Source organism: Pecten maximus, chromosome 6, assembly GCF_902652985.1.
Source record: "Pecten maximus chromosome 6, xPecMax1.1, whole genome shotgun sequence".
Lineage (NCBI taxonomy): Eukaryota > Metazoa > Mollusca > Bivalvia > Pectinida > Pectinidae > Pecten > Pecten maximus.
In genome coordinates, this window is record NC_047020.1 from 30,950,316 (window position 1) to 30,974,918 (window position 24,603).

Here is a 24,603-nt window from a genome sequence, read left to right on the forward strand (position 1 = left end):
TCGGAAAATTTGGCGTAGTAATCCGGATGGTTCTTTCGTTAGTAATGGCTAGTGCAGATGTAACACAACCTACACGATATCTTTAACCACTTAGTGTTTTTCATACTGTTGTTGACTATAGTCGCTATTTTGACATTATTTAAATGTTGATCTGTTTGCAAGTAGCAAACGACACATAACAAGTATTCAATAAAATGATATATAGATACATAAAAAAAAAAATCCGAAACAGACACCCGGTTGCTTAATTCGTGTGTTTTGGAGTGCAGTTTCATATTTGCTATCAGAGTAATATTGGAGATTCTCTGGAAAGATTGCTAGTATAAACAATCAGGCGGTTTGCTCGCTGCATTGGGTTCAGTACAATGCTTTTCTTTATTGTAACTAATATAATACTCAATATTACATAGCGCTAGATAACTATTTTTTTATATGCTTTACTTTATTGTAACTAATATAATACTCAATAATACATAACGCTAGATAACTATACTAACTAGTGTTTTTTTCCGAATTAAAAACAACACACTAAAACACACAGGGAGAGCCTAATACATATAACGACATCCGATATTGAAACCAGAGAGAATCCGAAAAGGTTCGCTTATATCTCAATACTTTTACGAAAGGTCCAAAAACACACCTTACCTTCGTATTTGCTGTTACCAACAAGTGGTACTCCGTCTTTAGGGGCCTGTTTCAGCATCAAAAATGGTTTCTCCTGTAAATAATTTAGTTTATAGAATTTTACTTATGACATCAATACTGGTTTTTTTTTCATGAAATGGTTCTTGGTTAATTATAGCATTATCAATTTAGCTTTCAATATGGAAAACGCCATGACATTAAACATGTTAGACATCTTATTGCTTTGAACCACTTAACGCAATATTGTGTATTTAATGATGATCATTATACACAGTATATATTGTGTTGTTAATTAAATTGTATGTATCTGCATAATGTGTTAAGTTTCTGAAATTCAGAACCCTAGTAATAAACATATTTTTCTTTGTTTTGGATATCTCCTTGTTTTCATTTGCGCAATGCAATTATAATCTTGATGCATGTGATAAAAACAATATGAAATAAAGGACTGGCGTTAAGCTCTTGGAAATAAATCCAGTATACTGTATAGAAATAATACAATGAATGTCGATTGCACTTCCATCAAAATTCCATTGACTTTCATTAAATTATCCATATTTTCGTATTCATTAATTTCCTATTTTGCTTTGTTGTATTTAAAATAAAGCATATGGGTACGTTAGCCCATTGTAAAAAGCGGAAAGCCACACTTTATCTTTTGAAAGGTAATGGTATCCTTTTTTTTCAAATCATTTGAGACTGTAGCTGGTATATATCCAAATAATGTTTGGAACTCTTGAATTGATGGAAGTTTTGGGCCAATGCTTGCTCCCATTCAACTTTTTCGATCAATTTTCGTTCCCGCAGTCTCCTCCTAGTTATCAAAACTTTCGGCCCTTACCATCACTTACGAGTAACATATGGCTCGAACAGCTGTATGATAAAGTTGAATTCATTTTTCTACTCTACTCTATCTAATTCCTATTTTGTTTTTAAAAAATCATGAATGATATCTTGTGCGTCTTTTGAGCAATGTTTAATAAACTTATTGTTATTTTGCCCATTTCTTTAGCTGTCAATTACCCAAGGCTGTCTGGCGTCTGGTACATTCTGATTCATATCCCCGGTTTCTAATGTCTTTATTGAGTATATAATGAATGTAGAGACACACAGAGATATACAATTGCTGTCAAAATAACGTAAGTAAAGTAACCAGAAACAGACCCGTGAATCTGAATGATGGATGAATTTAATAATATGGATTTCAGGAAAAGTGAGCCATTCATACTTGATTAGAATATTAAATTGATTAACACATCATCCTAACAATTGATCGCGTCTTTCACCCCAATAATGATTTAGACAAAGGTCATCTTCTGCCCATTTATCATACAACAATAAATGGGAATTCGATTTAATGATTTTTATTCTTGGACTAAGGCAGCTTTGCCAATTCTTAGCTGTATTTATTTAACTGTAGCTGTTTTCCTTATTTTCGAAAACATGTATTTACGCAAATTGTCGAGGAAGGTATTGCTGTGTTTAAGCAAACGTGTACACTTGGAATCACAAAAAAGAAGACTTGACATGAAATATCATCAGTTAGCAGCATTCATTTTCATTATCATACGTGCATGTCAACATAAAAGCGTTACAAATGACAGGGCGTTATATACATTGCGATGTCATGCCTGTGGGATTCAGCCAATCAACATAACTCTATTTGACAAGAAAGATACAAATACAAAAAAGAGAAAACAACCCTACTATGGCTATAAATGAAATGTAGAATGCGTACATTTACCATATGTCTATAAAACACTAATCATCATGTCATGTATTTTGGTTTCTTGGTGCCTGCAACCCGATTGGAATAAGCCAGACATGAAATTATAAAACCACGCGGACGTTTTAATGTATTAACGAGCTGATCTTTTTATATAAACTGTATTAACGAGCTGATCTTTTTATATAAACTATCATAGTTAAGTCCTATATAATGAATGATACTTCCTATATATAACGCATTCCTGCTTATTGAAGCGTGAGGACCAGCCTCAGTGCATTGTGTACATTGAACCATTTACTGTTAAACACTTTCTATTGGATTGCATTGATCTACAACTTGGAAGAGATGGTTTTTACAACAGACTGTTCGAGTCTGTTAGTATATACAAAATTTTAAACCATATGAAAGTTATTGGTCTTTATCATAAGATTTGAGTAAGCATAACCACTTTTGGTCTGTCTTTCTGTCTGTCTTTTTGTCTCTTGCCCATTTTGCTCGTATTTTTAATAACTTTTTTGGCCCTTATGACCCTTATAGTGTTGATGGGCCGTTAAGCATTTTAACTAACTAATTTCCTATAGATCATATATGGCTATACTTTGGAGGACAGTTCGGTCTTTACATGAAATTCATATGGAAGAAAATACATTACCAGTATACTGGTGACTCGAAGGGTTTCAACACCCAGTGTGGAATCGTTATTGGATTCGTTCAAATTGCTGATGAGCTGGAATCCATCTTTAGGTCTCCATACCCCAATCTGTAACAAATGAACATTTTTGTTTTGTTTGTTTTGGCCATCGACAATATGAGTCCCTTATGACAGGTCAAACACAAACTAATACGATAAAAGAAAGAAAGGACATACCAAGAACAATTTAACGGGTTGTAAAACAAATAATATCTTACGATAATGGACAGCGTAAAAAAATCAAATGGAACATTACAGAAACTAGTTCAGATAAACGTTTCAAAGAGGGAAAGTGCATCGATTGTTTATATTACAGTAATATTACAGTAAAAGTTGCATCGTTGTGATTCAAGTGGCGAAGCATTCTTCTTACATTAATATATTTTTCCATTTCTTTAATGTTTTGTAACCCGCTTTTTCATAGGTTTATTTTCAATTTATTAGGTAAAAGAGATTGTCATGCACAACAGACACAAAAAATTAATTAAATTTAGCATAACAAATCTTAGCTATTTGAAACTGTGTTCTTAAAGTTTTCCTTATTGACATGCAATCTAAAATTCTATTTTAATGTTTTATCTACAATAAGAAGGAACATCTACTGTTGCAATATTCTTTTGTTTTGGTTTAGTAAGCAGGGCAAATATTGCTTCATAGAAAACCTATTTATCTCCTAACTCGTTCACGTTGCAAGTATCTATTTTTTTTTACAAAACCAGTATCCTTATAATTGGTGTATTATTTAACCTTGTGTATAATTTAATGAAAACGCTATTAAACAATTGTGTAGCTTTCCCCTTATCTATTCTTTCATACACCATTTGTCCAGACGGAATGCCTAATCACTATACTGTTTCGGTCAGTATTGAAGTATCATTACTGAGAGCATTTTATGTTTATTGAGGAAGTATCAAGCGCTGACCAAATTACAACTGATGTCATCACCATGTTGTTGTCCAGTAGACGAACTCACTTTTTACGAGGGGGTCTTAACATCAGATGCCTGTGAAGTACATTTTTCATTGATGTGCTACGATAGCTTACACATAGACTTGTACACCGAGATCTAGCACCAATGTTGGGCTGTATCGGGTTATATATGCCTTATTTCATCCCTGGTACATCAACAGTTCAAAGGCACATGATGCCAATAGGAATGATATATGTCTGTCTACACAAAAGGCTGATATCATATAATATATATGGAAACTTTCTATCTAGACTATTCCTATACAAATTAATAGACATGATCAATCGTACAAGAGACAATTACCAATATGTATACTAGCATTGTTATATATTTGTTTATGTTGTAGTCAGACAACGGCGATCTGTCAGGTTGACCCTAAGACTGCCTTACTGAAAAATGGCAAGTCAATGATCATGCAGGGAGCATAGGCAGACGTATACTGATGTTGGTCCATCCATTTAATAATACCTAAGGTTTGCATCGTATTCAATGGAGGGCCATGTAAATGGAATCGCGGAAACGGTTCAATTTTTGTTTGTTGGGTTTATCACCAAATAAACAGCCTGGGATAATTGACGATAACAGACGGGTAGGTCGTCAATTGGTTTAGTTTGGTTTACTTAGTTTAACGTCCTATTAACAGCTAAGGTCATTTAAGGACGGCCTCTCGTGCGTGCGACATGCATGTGTGTGTCGAGTGCGTATGTGTGTTTTGGGAGGCTGCGGTATGTTCGTGTTAAGTCTCCTTGTGATAGGCCGGAACTAAGAGCAAGTAAGGTAAAGTGTCCTGCCCAAGGACATAACCACGAAGCAAAAACCGGTCATTATCTGAACTTCCAGAGACACAAAACCGCTATGGTAGGGTCGAACCATGCACTTCGGATATTCATCTGAGGATACGTAAGCCAACGGTCTAACATATAAAGAAGTCATTTCGGCATGAAAACAAACAAAACGTTTGTATGGAAATGATTTCTAAAAAAGAAACAAAACTTGCCTGTTAACTTTGATACGAACCTTATAGGGACCATGTTTGAGGCCGACTTTAAACACATCTAGTTTGTAACCTTTGCGCATTCCAGTTTTCGTGAATTCTAAGTGTCCGGTTAAACCTCTAGGATCAATCTGGAATTCAATAATATTAAAAATCAATAATATTCAATAAATCAGTTTAGTATAGTTTGATCGCGCACTCTGTTGGCTATACAAACCACTTTTTAAATTGCTTAAAAGAATACAAGAGGTTGTGTAGATAGGTGGAAAAGAAACCACATATCCATGATCATGAAATAAATTGCTGAGCAAGAGTTTTTTTTAAAGTAGGTCAAATGTTATTGTCAAGATCATCATGTCCAAAACTAGTGTCAATAGAAAAGTCTTGTCACAAAAAACACCCATGAGAAATACCTAATCTTTACCCTCAAAAGTATTGACACAACATTGTTTTACTTAAACCAAGCCGTCTACAGACCACGCCAAAGCAATAGGCTAACAACCTAGCCCACAGCACACAAATAAAAGCTTGTATATGTATCCTACTATACGTTAAAATAAAAGGCGAGTATGTGGTCCCCAGCTAATTTTAGTGTGCCTTTGGTTTTCGGGAACATGAAAAGGACTGAAGTTGCCCTGTGCTCTCTTTTAACGATCGACTCTTTTTCACTAGACATCAATTTTCATATGGACTCAGATGCTGCAAGGATGTTAAACGTCAACAAAAAACAAACCAAAAAAAGTGTCTTCTCTGCAATGAAAGCGTCATGAAATATCTACAACTATAGCTTATTCCATAAGGAGTTGAAAGCATGATACTATGTGTTATGATGTAGAAAGGCAATACTTTGATATTTTATGTATACGTTGGGATGCTCAAAACATTTCCCATTTAATGTAAATATTATTTTGTGAAGTAAACTTTCGAGTCTTGATTCATATTTTGCAATGGTAGAGTGTGAAATTCACTGCACCTATCAGCAAATAAAACGCAAATCTGTGAATTAAACCTGGAATTGGTTTCGAACCGAAGACTGATTAATCGTTGAACATTAACTGGATCGTTTCCAATGTGCTCTATTACCGCTTATCTATCGAAAATTACTTGATCTAACGGAATCCTTAGACGTGTAAGATTAGATCTGCGACGCACAAAGATCAGAGAGATAGGACGTATACTTTGGTCATGACCTTATTTTTTCTGTGAAGCTAATTGTACCAGAACTACCACTGGTAACGCGATCGATAGGAACATTTTAAACTCGTGCTGTACATCTCCGAGTAGATCTAATATTATACGCAATTTTTACCCTGGTATATCATTGTCGAGATAACAATTTGGCATTTGAAATTTGAAATAAAACGAGCGATGTCAATCTTATTTCTTTTTCCAGACATATATATTTTAAATATACACCATGGTGATGTATATCAGTATGGCTCCTTCATAGTATTCTTAGGGATGTTATCGATTTACTTGGACGTGTTTTGCTCACATTTTGTTCTCGTTTATTTCACTCGCAAAACTTGCTTTTCATAATGTTATACAGCCAGGGTCATTTCGAGACAGGGGTCTCCATGAAGTAGTTGGTGACTACCCCACTTACAGGAGGCCCGTTGTATGTTATCCAAAGCAATTAAGGTAAAGTATCTTTCCTAAGGGCACAACAACGACAGTACAGGCCGGCTTGTTTCTCAGCTTCATGAGAAGCAAATATCGACACGGTTAGGGAGCGTCATACCACGCACCTCGGATCTTCACCTGAGGTTACGGACCAGACTCTAACCGCCTGAGCTACCGCGGCCCCTTAGCTGACCGTAAACCAATACAAATACGTATAATTCATTTATACATGTAGATTTACGTTATATCACCAAAAAACTCTGAAGTTATTCCAGATACAAGGTTTTACCGATCAAAGGTGTCAAAATATAATTGAGCAGGATTGAATATTGCATTTCAAAACATTTAGTAGTTGAAAATGTAGGGATACTGTATTATATTAATTGATAACAGGTGAAGGAAGAAGTTTGCCTGCACCAAAGCATACGTACATGGGGTACCAGGAATGGATTCTTACCAGTTAACAACGTTTTTGTTGTTGTGTTGGTTTATTGACAATCCACCATTAGCAAGTACTTTAGGGACAAAAAACGCATTAAAGCGACGCCCACAAAGGAATACGCAACATTGAATAAGAAACGAAACCATGATAAAGCATATAACAAATGATATATGATTTTATCATAAACTGAACTAGAACATATTGTAAGTAAACCACTGATCGTACCTTTTTAATATTATGCATAATAGCGTCCCCATGCATCCAAGGATTTCCGTCATTACACGGAATACCTTTGGTCCGATTATTGTTATATACATCTCCACGGCGAAATGTTGTTCGGAAAACTTCGGTATTATTCCTCAGCATGGACTGAATTGTTCTCTGGACAACCGTTACGGCATCCACAGCCAAAGCAGCATCAACCTAAAGATATTTCGAAAATAACACATCAGCAGCATTGACAATGACAAATTGATTCTTTGTCCTTATTGTTGAGTTGATGAAAGAGAGATGACAATACGTAATGTGTGAGGGATGGAACTGATTGTGGATTTCATCGATATTTTGTATGTTATGCATACATATACCATTGGGGGCATGCATTGGAAACCCGGTATTAATCAGGACATGGTCGATATCCATCCCTCCTGTTTCGCATTATTTCAAACTATCTATGGAATTTATTTTTATCTTAATATGATTTTGTTTAGTCGAGTCCAGATACGTTTTAGCTATTGAGAACGATAAAGCAGTATTTTTTGATGAAATAAAGAAGAAAGTGAGTGAAAACGTCAGGTTCGACCAAGTTTAAGGTAACTAGAGTACTTACTGATATTTGCTCTCTTCCAGCTCCTTTCCAAATATTTGGTGGAAGTGAACGCCATCTTGATAGAAATTCCATAACATTTTGAGCAGAATAATCAAGCAACTGAAATCCGGTAATGTTCACTCCACCATGAGTAAATCGTTGTAGGTTAAGATTAAGAATATTCTGAAAATAAACCGCTGAAGATATTTATACTTCTCCTAAGTACATCAGGTATTTTAAACCAATGCAGAAGCAACGTAACTGGGAAAAGAATCAAAGCGACAAAAAGGCCACTATTGGACTTCAGTGTCGACATCTTTTTTATAATAAGTGCCCCAAGACATAGTTCTGACTACGCTTTCTCATTATCTATCCCGTGAAATACGATTCAATAGCATTGTACTTATCAGTAAAGCCAGCATCAAACGGTTAAAAACGGCCTTTCTAACACACGCTTATTTTTCAAAAAGTAAGACAGATACGTGATGTAAGTTAATGTCGACTTCGTATGATGTAAAGTCTTGTTTTTATAAGATATTTAACATCGGAAACATCCAACATATGAAAGTTTTTTTTCTTTTACTTGTTCTTCTTGCTGCCTAATTCTGTTTTGTTGAATTATCAAAACAAAAGAAAAATGCCACGAACAATCAACGATTTATGTTGTGGTTATGTCTACACAGAGAGGAGATACTCACCAGTGTTCCTAGAATGTATTTGTATCCTCTTTTGTTCATCCCAAGCTTTCTAATCTGTCGATAGTAATCAAAATATTCTGTGTACAGAACCAGTTTTTTAAATGCGCAAGAAAATATAAGATGATCAAAAGATTTAACATATCAAAAATCAAAACTGTACTCAAAACAGATCAAACCGATGTACAGAAGACACCAAAGATGATATATAAGCGTCTTTCAAAAGACTCAATCTTATGTATAAGTACCTTTCAAAAGACCAGTTACGTATTAGCAACTTTTGAAAGACACGCAAGATAATGTATAAGCATCTTTCAAAAGACATAAAATAATGTATTAGCAACTTGCAATAAAAAAGAAAAAAACATTAAGATATAAAAGAACAAAAAATACACATGATGCTAAAGATCTAATAAGACATTCGAGTCGACGGAGGTTACTATAAAAAGGTTGAAAGAAATATCGAAATGTGAATCTTGATGTACAATAGCCCGTATATTAGTAGCTATCATAGTTTTAATACAGGATTTCAAAACAATGTCGAGCACGTATGTGTTTTCAGAACAGTGGATCTGTTTAAAAGAATTGAAAATTATTAACGGAAATGTGTTCAACGCACTTGAGATATAGAGGTTACACAACGAGTGGTTGTTGGATATGGAATTTATTTCACACTCGTAAGTTATTTTTTAAAAGTTGCAAAAAACACTAAGCTTAGTGTTTTTTGCAACTTTTAAAAAATAACTTACTAGTGTGAAATAAATTCCATATCCAACAATTTCGAGTCGTGTGACCTGTTTCTACAACAATAATATCGGCTTGAATCAAAGGGAAACGTGGCCAAGTATAATTTCGCGTATGCAAATAAAGTGTACCGGTGACGTCCGAGACCCGGTGATGTGACGTCATTAGATTGTTGATGACGTCAATAACAATTGCAGCTTGGGTCAAAGTTCACCGTGTTAGCCAATCGAAATGCGTACAGAGTTTATACCACGTGTGGTATAAACAGATTGTTAATCAACAGCTGTAATGATTAACTGATGGTATGAGAGTTGAATACCACAGGGTATTGTGGTAGAATTTTTTTTTACAATAGTTAGTTATAAATAATTAACGGTCCATCTACACTTTACATGTCATTAGGGCTAAGAAATGGTAAGTGAAAGTTATGAGGAAACGACATCAATCAAACGAAACTTGTAAAAATGTCAATGTATATTGTGCACTCACGATTAGTTTAAAATGATAAAGTGACTATGATGTATAAGTGCCTCGATGGTACACGTGATACTGCTGTACAGCTGAATGGCTTAATGTTTGTATCGTATGATGATCTCGCATTATTGGAAGCGGAATGAAAAGAGCCAAATTACAATGATCAAATTGCGTGGGCATTCTTATATTCCATTGAGATCTTTGGTACGAATAGTTATTTTACAGATAAGATGAATTATAAGGCTATTCTTATATTCCAATGAGATCTTTGGTACGAATAGTTATTTTAGAGATAAGATGAATTATAAGGCAATTTTATTTTAAAATATCTAAGGTTATGGTAATTGTTGAAAATAGTTTTTGAATTGAATTTGTCTACAATCCAATTGATTAAATGTTATGAGTTTCGGTAGAAATACTTAATAAACATTTTAAGAACCAAATTGGTATTGATCAGGTTTCAGTTTTCGCAAATCAACCTGTGAACTTAATAACATGTTCAAGGAAAATAGCAAAACGATAGACAGACACTCCAAATTTCAATTATACTGTAACCTAAACACACACAAGTTAGATATATACTGCTTAAGGTTTCTTCGTTCGACAAAATTGTGAAGAAACAAATTAAACATTTACAAAAAATAACCTTAGTTACATCAATAGTAAGGGAAATGAATTTGCCTTTCTTGCCCGCATTCGCTGGGTGGTGTTATCTGGCATCGTGATCAATGTATTGTTTCCTAGTCGTAGACAATTCTCGTAACCTTGGATGTATAATGGATATAAACCGTACAATTCATTAGTATATGGCTGTAAACATAATTATCGTTTTTCATTATACAGTTTTTCGTTCCTACTACATTAACGACCTTTCAAAGGAGCTATCTTGGTATGGAATGAAGATTTCTATGTAAATATATCTACTCAAAAAGCAAACATATTTTTAGCTTTCTTAGCCTTTCTCGTAATAAGAATAATGCCCAGTTGATAACAAACGTCCGTTTAGAATGGATTTAGGTTTTTTTTCCTGAAAAATCATTCAATGACTAAGTTGACAATACTCGATAGTTGTTCCAAAATGTCGCCTACACTTGATTTACATTAGTAACATTTGAGTAGTGTTACATGATGTATATGTTTGGTGAAGTATTTGTAACGTCCTCTCAAATCTATAGCTATTTAAGGACGGTCGATCTCCCTTTTGTCAGATATGCATATGCGCCTGATTATATGTGTCCTGGGAAGCTTCAGTATATACATGTTTTAAAGTTTAAGAGTCGAATTGCTTTTGTTTATTAGTTTAAAGTTTTACGGACCCTTAAAAGAGAGGACAATTAGAGCCTCGAGAAGAAGGTCAAATAATAGGCAAATAGAAATACAACAGAAATATCACAAGTCTCAAATACTGCCGTTGTAATTCATCGTCAGCCAACAGACAGGAAGCGTTTCTGCCTTTAGGAATCAGATGCAGAAGGATAAAAAACCCAAATGATTGGGAAGCAACCAAGGGGTTATGTGATATACCGACTGTCTGGATGAGGTTATTTATATGACGTACATCGTTTTTACTTACTCCACAACTTATGAAAAATGTAGAAATCACAATCATGGACATGACACTACACCAGGCCGACAGGCAACACGTTTAGTTTGAAGATATAATGAGGGCCCTACATCATAGCCCATTAGGTTGTTACCATTTTGAACTATTACTTGTTATGGTATATTACGAGAGGATTCGGCTAAAACTGTAATTGCCTACCTCCTAAAATTAGATTATTGATAATATTGCAAAATATTGTACTTTTTTTTAAGAAAGGCGCTACGAGTACTTTGTGAACTATATGGGAGTATATTTCAAAAGATAACCAACTCGAGCTCATAAGAAATAAACACAAGATGAAATCGTGAGTATGATTGACTTTCTGATCAACAACATGTTTTTTTTTTTTTAATTTTGTGTTCAGATCTTCCAGCATACTATCGCAATATTTATTAGAACAAACTACCCCGTTGATGCCCCACTTGTTTTTGTTTTGACACAAAACTGATTATATTGAAGATCTTCTATAGGTATATTGATGATGTGTTATCTTTAAAGAAGAAAAAAAAGTATTTTCCATGACCTTAGCAGTTAATAGGACGTTAAACAAATAAAACCAAACCAAACATGTCGATCAGATATACCATGTATAACTTGAAATCGATGACATTACAGACTCTTCAACAACAACCGCTTAACACTTATGTTTCCTGTTTTCAAAAAGAACTAGGCTTGATAGCCAAGGAGCCCTGCCTACACATTGTCCTAGTCTTACAATAAAAATAAATACTGACCAATCATACTCTAGTATTGTAATCTTTTAAAGTAGACAGTGAAATGACACGGAGCCACCTCGTTTACATTAGATTCATAAGCTTTATTGCTAGCTCGAGTAGTCGTTACATCTAGTCTTTCTCCAAACTTTCTACCACCATTCTTCATGCAATTGAATTAGATCGTTTGATCATCTTCTTAAAACTGTTTTTTCTATCAAAACTTTGATTTCACTCTTTACACTGCCATTCCCCATTCCAAACTTAGGAGTGCATTCGTTCTCTTTTGGTGATAACGTTCTTTTCCAAGAAAGGCAAACGTCATTACAAGTACATACTACCTGGATGTGAACTTAACAGGATTGTATTTCGTTAAACAAAATTTGGTGACCAGATCTTCTAGCACAAAAATTGTCTTTGTCTATAGGATATAACGATATCATATTTTTATCGATTACGAGTTATAATAATGGCGGTATTCTCTGTTATTTTTGGGTTAAAAGCTTATGTAACACTGCATGCTTTCCTACATATAATTAAATAATCGGTATGGTGATACACTCCTACCTTTTAAGTGCAATATTACCGTATATATTAAGTTATCTAAAGCCGGTGTCTGCTCGATCGGGGCCAACCTAATGGCAATTTCACTCAAATGTCATGTTTCAGGTACATTCTCATGACATCTCTCCCGGTCCATTACACGGACACCGGAAAAGTCAAGCCATGTTTCCTTTTCCTTATGTATACATTTTAGAGATGAGAGTCAAGCAGGCAGCATGCATTACCAGTTCTAATGATTTTCCTACATCACGGTTTGATGATATAACCAATAGTCTTTCCTCCTTCATCACAGAAGCGAACTATCAAGTGAAAACCGTAAGCTAGGCGGTGTCAGCATGAAATTTATAATTTAGTGAGAAAAGACGTTTAAAACAAATTGAGATACATTATGAAACCTTTCCTGATGTTCGTAAGTAAGTATATGAATATACTTTCGTATACTACGTAGTTAGTGTTAGGGTTTCGTTTTCATTTCGGTATTGTGTCTTTAGATAATTTTTCGCTTCGATTGGAAATATCGAAAAGTTTCAATTAGGTGATACAAAGGTTCGCTCTGATTGGTCAAAAACGAAAAACTTGTATTTTCACTGCTCATCGCTGCAGTGAAAATATGTTTTATTAGTTTGATAAATTTTTATATTCAACTGACAAAAAATGCAATAAAAAGGTTTAATGCGGAAAGCCTAGTTTACTTGCATCTGACGATCAGTTTGTGGGATATTTCTTTTACGATTTACTGAACGTTCAATTAAAATACACTAGAATACATCCTCTACCGTTTTAGGTTGTTAATATCACAGACACAGACAATGGATTGATATTGTATATTGTCCGGTAATTCTCTTCAAATTTGTGACTTAAATGAGTAAAATATAACAAGAGTCTGCTTTTAGTCCTGAAGTACCAGAAGGATGCCGCTTTGGGATTAGATAAGCAATATATAGAAAACACTCAATTCCCAGCCCTCTTAGCTCTACGAGAACGCCCGTTTGATCGAAAAATATTCTAAATAGTAATTTGATTTTTTTAAGTGACAACCTCAAAATGGGATGTAAATTGAATAAAAAGTATTATGTAATAAATCGACCAGTCTCCGTGTTGAAGACAGATCATTATAGGAAAAGTTGTGGTATTTTTTATCGTCTTGCTAATAACATGCCACCACCTCTATAGAAATACTATTTACAAGGAATGCCGGAGAAGTCGTGATGATATTAATGACATTTAGATGTACTTGGCACATTTTATAAGCCTGGGGCATGTACTTTTGTTTAATTATAGTCTCTTAAACGTACTCTACGAAGACTATGCAATGCACTTGTAAAGAGGTATCATGTGCTCCCTATTGACCGATAAAAAATATTTCACAGTGTCACCGATTTTAGAGCAACACAGAAAAGAACCTGTAGAGGAGCTGAGAAGGAATATGGCGACTAATTGTGTGGCATCTTGCATGATCGGGGTGGTTTTATAGACTTCTTTTGTTTCGCGAACTATTGATAACCGAGAACAGATATATTAGCTATATATTACTGCACAGATTATATGTTATAAAAAGTGAACCCTGTACAAGAATGTGCTTTTTACAAAGGGAAAAGTATATTTTTACATATTCAAAATGTCTTTGATACCCCCAATGCTTGGATTTCTGTCAACTGCTGTGGTATGACCAGCATGTCGACAATGCAATCACATCACGTCAACAGTGTAAGACATTATATAAATCTAAGCAACTGGGCCCTGCGTCTATGACATAAGTATCATAGAAGAAAAAAATATATCCCCACCTTGAGAACGCGACAAAAATATCCAGTGCGTGTGTGTATGTGTGTGTGATATTCTAACATTGTTTGCTGTATATAAGAATACCAGTCTTTATATACTCGTCATTGTTGCGAGAAAAAGCAAATTAACCGATACTATAAAAAGATATTATTCTGAAAAAAAAAGTTCAAAACAATGTAATTTAGATCATTAGATCAAAGATATCTCACACACACTGGGGGTCTAAACTAACAGTTTGTCTGTTTTCTAATGTCTGGTATTCTTGTTCTAAACATTTATAAGAAACCATTGTATTGCTAATTTTTGTCATATTTCTTTGTTCACTGGGGGTTTTAACGTTCTTGTTACAACTATTGTGATAAGGATCGATATCTTGAGAAAGAAACGATGGAGACAATGTATCGGAATGTGCAATACTATACATATCTGAATTCATAATATATATTACAGAACCCGGTTTTTAAAAGTTCCAAGAGCCATTATTTCAGAAGTACATTCAGTCAAACACTGTAAACAACATTAATCTGGATTCAAATGTCGGTCACTCGATGGCGCATTCGATCAAAACACCGATATAATATAAATCCTGTTCTCCATGATAAGCACGCAGAGAACTTTGGTATCCTCGGATATATCTCATGATATGGTAACTACCACCACACTGTTTTCATGTTTTTTTTTATATTTTGTTAGACAGTGTAACAGTTGCTGTTTGTACGATAAGAGTACGATGCATTGTTAGTCTCTTTTACTACAATAACCGGGTCTTACAGGTACCCTTGTTGAAAGCATATTGGTTTTAATAACCAACTCTAAAACGCGATACAAAATAATTATAACGGTATAATCTTCTGGATATTCTTTACAGATAAAGAAAAGAACAGCAAACTGTACGTTTGTTAAATTGGCGTGGAAAATGTTAGTATTCTGGAAGTGCATCTACACTTTAAGTTAAACCATTTTGGTGCGTACTGCTAAATAGCTTTAACAGCCATCTGACGATCCACTTAGAAGTGTGCAGCAATAAACGCCGTTTGCTGACTGGATGTTAATTCAAATCTTAACACTTAATGACTGATCAATTAAATGTATGGTTGTATACATGTTTGTTATGGACAGTCTGACCAATTAAGATTCCTATACCCTTAAATTTATCTACCAACCGTTAACATACTTCCTTATAATTATAATGTTAATCTAAAATATCTGCCTAACGTAAACACATACCCAACGCAATCATTATATAATATATAGGTAACCTGTACACTGTATATGAAAAAATACCACACGTGTTTTACTTCGTTTTAATACATGTGATATAGTTTATTGCTTTGGCATGACTTATAGGTAAGGCGTTAGTTAGGCAAATTATTTCTATGTCATGTCAAATAGTTCTTAAGGAATTGTTATTCCATTGAAAAACTGACTGTAGCTATAGGCAGGTGTTCTCTCTTAGGCAGGTTGCACTAAAACCACTGACGTTGACAGTAGTTATTAGTAAAACGTTCTAAGCTTGACAAATGTAGACAGTTGGTCTCATAGGCAGGTTGAACCCTAACTATTATTAGCGTTTACTAGAAAAATCTTTCTAAGCTTGACTGTAGGTGGTCGCTAAGGTATATCGGACTGTTACTACAGAAACTGACAGGATTTACTAACATTTGTTTTCTAAGTTTGGCTGTAGGCACAGTCAGCTGATCTCTAAGGTAGATCAGACTGTATCAACAGAAGCTGACAGAATTTACTAGCCTTCTAGGCTTGACTGTAGTTATAGCCAGCTGTAAGCTCTAAATAACTGATGTCAGAAGCAGGTCTGCTAGTACTTATATACAGATAAACATTCATCTTAGTAGATTTACTGACAGTAACGGTTGAAAGGTACTCTCCAGGGTTGACTTGATGTAGTTGTTAAAACGTTTCAAATGACGGCCGCTACAGCGGTAGCAACAGACATGTTGTAACTAAGGCTGTCTTGTTTGTTCTTATAAGGCACATGCACATCCTTAAAGCAATCGCCATGTTTGACTGTAGTTATCAGTGCTAACACAGGACTACTTGTACTTATTGTGTCTTTCTTGTTTCTTCCACTGTTGACTTCGTGTCCTCAGTATCACTGATGAGTACTAGAAGGACAAAACAGCTGTCTGTGTGACTAGTTATATACAGTTGGCGTCTAAGGCAGGTTTGGTTTTACAAGAAAGACAATTGTATATTTCTACTTGTTTGCCAACTTTGGCTAGATATATTCATGATTGACAGCTGTCATTATGGCAACTGAAGGGGAATGACAGCTTAATGCATGTGGTATCTAAGGTATAGCGAGAAACTACCTGCATCTGTTAAAACACGCAAATTGCATATAATGCACAGATATACGAACCTGTTCAAGGACTTTGTCATATGCGGGTTCTGAGTTGAAATCCATGAGAATAGTGCTATTTTTGAAACCGGAGTACACTCGATCTAGCTTCCTCAAGTCTTCGTGAGCGTTGGTGACGTCATGAAGACGATGCCACCTGACCTTCACATCAGTTCCATTTAGTATCTTGAGTAGTTCTTGAAGTTTTATCAACCCTAAAAATATAAAATACATGATGCTATTATACCCAGAAAATTGATCTACAACACCAGATAATCATGTAATGTCGAAGACCTGTGCCCGTATTCATGAAAACTTTCTCATGCTCAAACATGATATCTTTGTTCAACCAGACGCTTTTTTAGCTTGCTTAAATAATCGAATAGAAGTTTAAAACAAAAAACGATAAAATTGTAAATATATCAAATGAAGGCTTCCGAAAATTCTTCAGATCACCGGAAAAAATATTAATTCAGATGAGTACGCTTTCATGAATACGGGCACAGCACATGTTAACATACCGACTATAAATAGAATATATACAGTCGACTCCAATCGGTAGTATTGATAACATGGAATATGCTATATATGTTATATAAAATAAGAAATAAAAATGAATGATTTAGTTTGGTTTAGTATTGGATAGCGTCCTTTCGATAGCTCAGGTCATGTAAGGACGGCCTCCCCTGTGTGCGAGATGGATGTGTGAGGTTTATAGTGTGTATCATGTGAGACAACTGTATGTTTATGTTTAACTACCTGTCATAACGCGGAACAGACTTTATAGTGCTACCTTACTGAAACATACTGAAACCTAAGACACCAGGACACCCTATGCGGTCACATTATATAGACAACGAGCGAATCAGTTTGAGTGCTAAGCAGGAGTACACAACAACTACCATTTAATATAATATGGCATGATTCTATCAAAGGATAGAACCCAAAGCCTTCCTCAGAGGTCGAAAGCTCAACTAAAGGCCAAAAGTGAGGTAGTGTCAAGAGAGACATTATGGAGAAAGTTGGTTCGAAAGAAAGTAAGATCCCAAATATAGTCGTCTCTTACGCTCATACAATGGGATGAGCAGGTAGAAGTGTTACGCCCTACCTGAAGGGGAAAATGAATGAGTACAATGTAGATACAAAAATAAAATAACATGTATAAAGAATGAAAACCACAGTTAACACTAGGCTGTGATAGTTGAATGGTCAATTCTGAATTGTAGTTCAGCGTGTATTTTGTTTTGTGCTACCTTCATTCTGGTATGGCAATATTCGAAACACAAACATAATTGAAATTAATTAATTTGACAGTGACGTGATCAAATCGCAGAGCCCTGAATCCCCTCGTAAATCAGTCGTCCGTTGTGATAATCCAAGAGATAATGCGATTTTAGAGTCACATGAATATTTTATAGCTAAAATAATGATTTTAATTAAGTACCCGTCGTTTCATTTGTCAACAAATAAAAAAGCTAAGCAAAATGAATCAAGGTTATGTTAAATTAATTGCTTCCAAGATCAGAGGAGGTTTCTCACCAGGGGGTTCTACTCGATTTAAATTATTTCAGAGCTTAAAAACGAGGTCGAACAAGCCATAAGAAGTTATTGACCCTTTCTCAATAACGTTTTATAGCATGCAGGGAAAATCCTTTCTATACACATTATTGTAAAAGTGTTTTCTCAATGCATGAAATCGTGGCATGCAGTCAAAGTATGGTGTATTCATTCTTCACGCTTGATAAATATTTAGAAAAAAAATCAAACTCGTCGCCTAGCAGCACCGTTCGGCCTACAGTATCCCCTCGGTAACATATATATTTCCATAACCGATTCGCAATCCTCGCTACCTCTCTCTACCCTCACAATATAAATTCACACTCAACAAATCACAATGACATATTAAAACGTCGGAATCAATGTGTATAGATTAGTGATGTCGGAATCACGGAAGTATGGACATTTTAACGAGGACACTTAACGTAATGACATACTGACACTGATTGAGCCCTACGGGTATGGACACCAAAATATTAAGCACCGGCACTAAAATAACCACTTACACCCATTCTGATGGGACTTACAATGATGTCCCGTGTGAGATTGTCAAACTTGCACAATAAAGATCCATCTGCGGTTATTTATCGATGACGAGAAGGTGTAATAACGGCGGCCCAGATGATAGAGTATTTTCAAGCAAATATTTTGTATTTTAAAGTAATTTTCGGTCGCGTATAAGAACGTCAAAAACCTTGATAAACCAGGATAAGGTCTCCAATTATCTTCTTCCATATTCACTCTGGTAGGTGTAACTTATGCTAAACAGTGCTAGGTCAGGACTAATTTGAATCTGGGAGTCGTTTTTAAAAAATAATTACGTTTAAAAAAAAAATTACACCATCAATTAGACGAACGACTCCCCTCACTTCCACCCATTCTCTCCTTTTACTTCATACCACCCCACTTCTACTCCATTCGTCTCTTTTCCCGTCAGCTCAAAGTTTGGTTTTATTTGTTTAACGTCCTATCAACAGCCAAAAGGCCGTAAAATCCGTTAAATTAAGAAAAGTAATCTGAAAGATCAAGTGTTTGTTTAGGAAAAAACATGCATGCTATATCTAAATAATAAATAGTGACAATAGTTTGGAATAAATATACATATTTCAAATTATATAAAAAATCATCCAAAATTTAAAAAATAACAAAATATAAAATTACGGCGTCAATGCACCATATAATCGATTGGATATTTGAATCACCATTCATCATACAATCTGTATTTTGATAAACATACGATTCTGTTTTATCACGTATGGCGACATAATTAGGAAAGGTAAACATGAATTGGTCAACATAGCCTTAACATATACAACTTAAATTCAGACGGGCTGCTGATTCGTTTTGGACATGCCATAATTCAACAATATATATCACTTTAAAAAAAGATACAACGCGTAATGTATTTATTACAATGTGAACAAGGTGTTGTTTTGAAAGAAAGATATGTATAAGAATGTGAACAAAATACATTGCTAAATATAAATGCTATCGTGGTGCTTCGAGTATGCAAGATATTCACGGCAATGATATGGAGTTGAAGGAGACAGCTGACAGTAATTTGTGATGACACTTGTCAAATCCATTGGGACGTGGATAACGGACGTTTCGTCCTTTAGTATGGTATCGACCATTCATATCAATCCCTTGTGGTATTCTCTTTGATTTTTTCTTACAGCGCTTCTTTTCATAAACTTGTGTTTTTGGCAGGACCGGCTAGACGGGAAAATTAATTTTCAGAATACATACATATATGTAAATAGAGTCAGTCTTCGTGGTCAATGTGCCATGGCCATATTAGACTGGTCATCGCTTAATAACACTACCACGTCTACAATATGTTCATTTGAGCATTTTCGAGGATGTATTATAGTATAGTTCAATACGCTGAAAAGAAAAGGCACTTTAGGACAAGGATACAACTTTTCGATCATTGGCATAGTGTACTATATAATCCTGATTTGTACGGTTGATTAAAGTCCAAAACATAAGAATGTCGAATATTCCTACACCATTTCAGTATTTGAATTAAGTACACATTTGCAAACGATATTACAATAATATCAACAGTGCCAGTTAAGTTGTACGCTTATTTGTCTCATAAATAAATATAAACATTTATCATCTTATATACCAAATAAAGCAATGCAGTTTTGATGTCTGTAAAAACGAAATAAAGTCTATATTAACCAAACATTATACGATGGGGAACGTTTACATATACATGGTGCTTTTGGTGAAGAGATGGCGATAACAAAACATAAACAGGTGGTCCAGGAGGAACATAAAGACAGTATATATACATGATGTTCACGGCAAATCTGTTTTGTTATTTACGAGGGTTTATATAAAAACACGCGGTTTTATAGGGAGTATCAAGTTTGTCTTCCACAACATCACGGGCCGATTAAATTAAAATGTCCTCAAATCTTTATCGACAAGATGGTCCAAGAGTGGTAAATCATAGCTATGAGAAACATCATAATTACCTTTGCGTGATTTCAATTCGCGTCAATCATTGTAAACGGATCAGGCAACATAAGGAATTGTGTATGCATGACGAAATTCATATCAAATTATTTTCAGTAAATAGTGATTTTTTTCAGTTTTAAAATCTTTTTATTCATCCTTTTGCATATTACAAGTACATGAAATACATAGAAAAAAACCCATCAATTATAGATACAGTTTTACAGCAGCACAATATCATTTTTGAGAAGAGCATCAAGGGTGACAATGAGTTGGTATACATAATAGCAACATTTTAGAAAATGCGTACATGTATATATATTGAAACAATGTTTAATGGCTAATAGAAATAAAGTATGTATTGAACAATTTAGATAAATATGTACCATTGATGAATTATATATAGCTTACAGTATTAAGAGGTTGATTAGTGTACATATATATGTATAGTAAATTGACCATCATTTGTATAAACTGGAGGTGTTGCATAGTATAGAATATATATACTGGTTTTAAGAAACAGCAGAAATGCAAGCTACCTGAGTATTAGTAAATTTTTGATTTTCAACACCTCGAGAACTAGTACAAAACAAGCCTTCCGTGAAAGTGTGTGTACGCCAGAGGTAACAAATCGACATTAAAATGCCTTTGAGGGCCTTTCACACTTTATCCGATGTACTCCAGCGAGACGAAACCGGAGCAGAAATTAAGAACGACGAGAAAATACGCAGAGCTCCGTGCAATTGTAGCGGCAATTCTATTGCGATGCCATTGATGTAATCTTGTCTACAGATGTGCTACCGAATACCACCTTTTTGTCACCGTAGCCTTAGTTACCACGTTGCCGATGTTATACCGATTGGCCGCCGTTTCCTACAGATGTGCGTCGCGAGTCAAAGCGAAATGATAGTTTCGCGGCCGCTGTACTCTGCAGATGCATTACATATCTGAGAATGTCTGCTCAATGAAAATACATATATAAAGAATCGAATATCATCATATTTTGTACATAAATACTGGTGTCTTGATATTCCTTCTGGTTATGACATAGGCCATTTAACAGTTCCCACGTGACAAAACGCCTAAACCACTTATGACGGACGGAACAAGGATAACAATTGATATTATAAGTCATACCGTGGCAAGAGGATAATAAAAAGTCTTTGAATTCAGTTAGTAAAATATATCATGCAGACTGTGATACATCGTAGTTTTTGATATTTCACTGACGAAATGTAAACCAATGCTGCTTTCAGAAAATGGAATGAGTGTGTTGATGTGGGTATCTTATATGTTGAATGTTTGCATTTTGTGGCGTCAAAGCGGGTTTTTAAACGGATAACAAAAGGAAATGAAACAGAATGATTGCTAACTGTCTATATTCTCAATGGACAGTTGCTTTAACAATAAAACACACTAGAAGTTCCTGAACTTTTATCTTGCTAATATAATAACAAAATGCTTTAAACAGACATTTACTTATTTGAGAAAAACAACATATCTTAAATTCATGAAAAGGAGAGATTATCAATATATTCGGTCATGCACCAATTAAATCTGTAATGATTTGTCTGACACCTTAACAACTTAACTATAATTATCATAAGCAAACATAATTTTGTGAAAGCAGTAGGATTTCAAACGATTATTGCATACCTTATACTTGCAAAGCAGTTGTAACGTCAGAATCTATTATAAAATAAATCATGGATGTCTATGCAATAGTCCAGAATATTCGATACGAGGTACTGGTAATCGACCGATGTTCTCTTGCACGAGGCCTAACATCGGTCGATTATCAGTATGGACGGTCAAATATTCTGGACTAATTGCACAGACATCCTCGATATACTTGTTTTATTACATAAACACCAAAACACGCTTAGAATCACTAAAATCTCGACGTTCTGTATGCAAGAGGTCACCATGACTGTCGTCGGCAGTGTTGACAACTGGGTGACTTAGACGCTTGAAAGGATAGGACTAAATTCCGAAACGTCATAGGTGTTCAGTATTTTGCACATGACCGAATTCCGAAACAGCACAGGTGTTCCATACTTCGCAAGTAAACATGCAATACTAATTTTTGCCGCGCAAAAGTACAAGATAAAGCTTGTGCGCATATTAAGGAAAATGAAAAGCATTATGTAATAAAAAATACATATGATTATTCATATACATAAACATATTTGATCATGTAGCATGGATTTGGTTTCCTGACAATACAACTGATGTAACGGATATTGCAGACAAAGGACTACGCAAAAGACCCAATCAATAACACGTTTACATGCGAGTTCTGTAATATATACGATATAAGCCTAATATAGGATACAGAACTGTTTGTGCTTCTTGGACTAGTCAGTATCAAGAGGAATCCCAAGGAAATTACGAAGAGTCCAATACGATTTCATATTATAAAAGTCTTAACCACATCGTTAATAACTGTTGTATTTCTAAGTATCGAATAATAAAACAAATTAGATCGGGAGGTACAAATGCAGATGTCTACAAAATGAAGCCAGTGTCTCTATTTAGAATGATTCAAATGTGACAGGCAGAGGAACGACAATTCTACCGAACACGTTCATCGCAATGCTGCCACCGCATTGCACTAACACTCCATATATTCTCTCTTGTCAAGAAGTCACCCAATATCTCGGTCCTGAACCATCATTAATGGAATCGCGCACTGCTGAGGGAGTGTCCGCTTCAAAATCAGGGTTGGAGAGGAAGCCTTGTGAAGCAAGATCGCTAGTAAGTCTGGAGTGAACCCATGTCTATTACCATTACTCCGTGGTAATAATAGTCATTACAAGAACCCATATACAACAGAGTATATTTGCCTTCCAAAACAGGTTGACGTCTTAATTCCCAAGTTATATCTAATACTGTCCTTTAAATATCTTCTCGAGACCTTATAAAAGTTAACCGTAGGCTTTGCAAGGTTCGTTTATCCTTCAACTATAATTAAAATGGATTTCCAACATCGGGAAAGGTAATGAAGATTGATTCTTACACCGACATTGCTTTGTCTTATATTCTCTGATGGGAAGTGATTTTACTACTCTTATCCTAATTGATAGATTGATGGAAATTATCAAGAAAATACTGTATTTCCTGATACACTCTCATCCATACCGCTTACCTAGACTGAGCTTGTAATTAGACTTTTTCAAATGGTTCTTTATGGACGTAGCGTAATGTAAATCTAGCAAAACCTCTTACCCAACTTCGATTATTTTGAAATATATGGTATTTTGGTGTATAGTTACCAGGCTCGACTTACCCATCGTGTTACACAACTTTATCATTTCCTTTCCGAGGCCGTGGCTTGGTCAGTCACGATATCCTACAAAGTGGTTCCGGCCAAAATGAATTTAGGATAATTGACATTTTACTGAGAGCAAAGGGGTTGTTATGGCTTGAGAACACATAACGTGTGAACCGGTGACTTCCTGATCAGGGAAGCATACTTACATATTTACATTCCATAGCGTTGGAAAGTTTTATCTTAATTCGAAAACATACATTGTATGATAGTTTATTTTTAAAACGTATTTGATACTGAAAATACTAAACTAATAAGTTAATGCATATTTTTTTTATCAAGTTTATAACCACAATCTTGTCAACAAACAAATATTACATGGCAAAGATGAGAAATTTTAGGGGAATATCTCAAAATATCAATGCGTGAACGCATTATGTTTTAGTTGTTATTGGCAATACAAT

General features: G+C 34.9%; 1 protein-coding gene across 1 annotated transcript in view; it reads right to left on the reverse strand.

Annotated features, from left to right (window-relative positions):
* Positions 1–24,603, reverse strand: part of LOC117329524 (glutamate receptor 2-like) — a 110,268-nt gene that overhangs the window by 13,706 nt on the left and 71,959 nt on the right. Inside the window, exons 4-10 of the mRNA XM_033887508.1 lie at positions 16,864–17,057; positions 8,604–8,657; positions 7,927–8,088; positions 7,323–7,520; positions 5,056–5,163; positions 3,030–3,137; positions 649–721 (exon numbers count right to left, since the gene is read on the reverse strand). Coding sequence (XP_033743399.1) covers positions 649–721; positions 3,030–3,137; positions 5,056–5,163; positions 7,323–7,520; positions 7,927–8,088; positions 8,604–8,657; positions 16,864–17,057 — 897 coding nt within the window. The remainder of the gene's footprint in view (positions 1–648; positions 722–3,029; positions 3,138–5,055; positions 5,164–7,322; positions 7,521–7,926; positions 8,089–8,603; positions 8,658–16,863; positions 17,058–24,603) is intronic.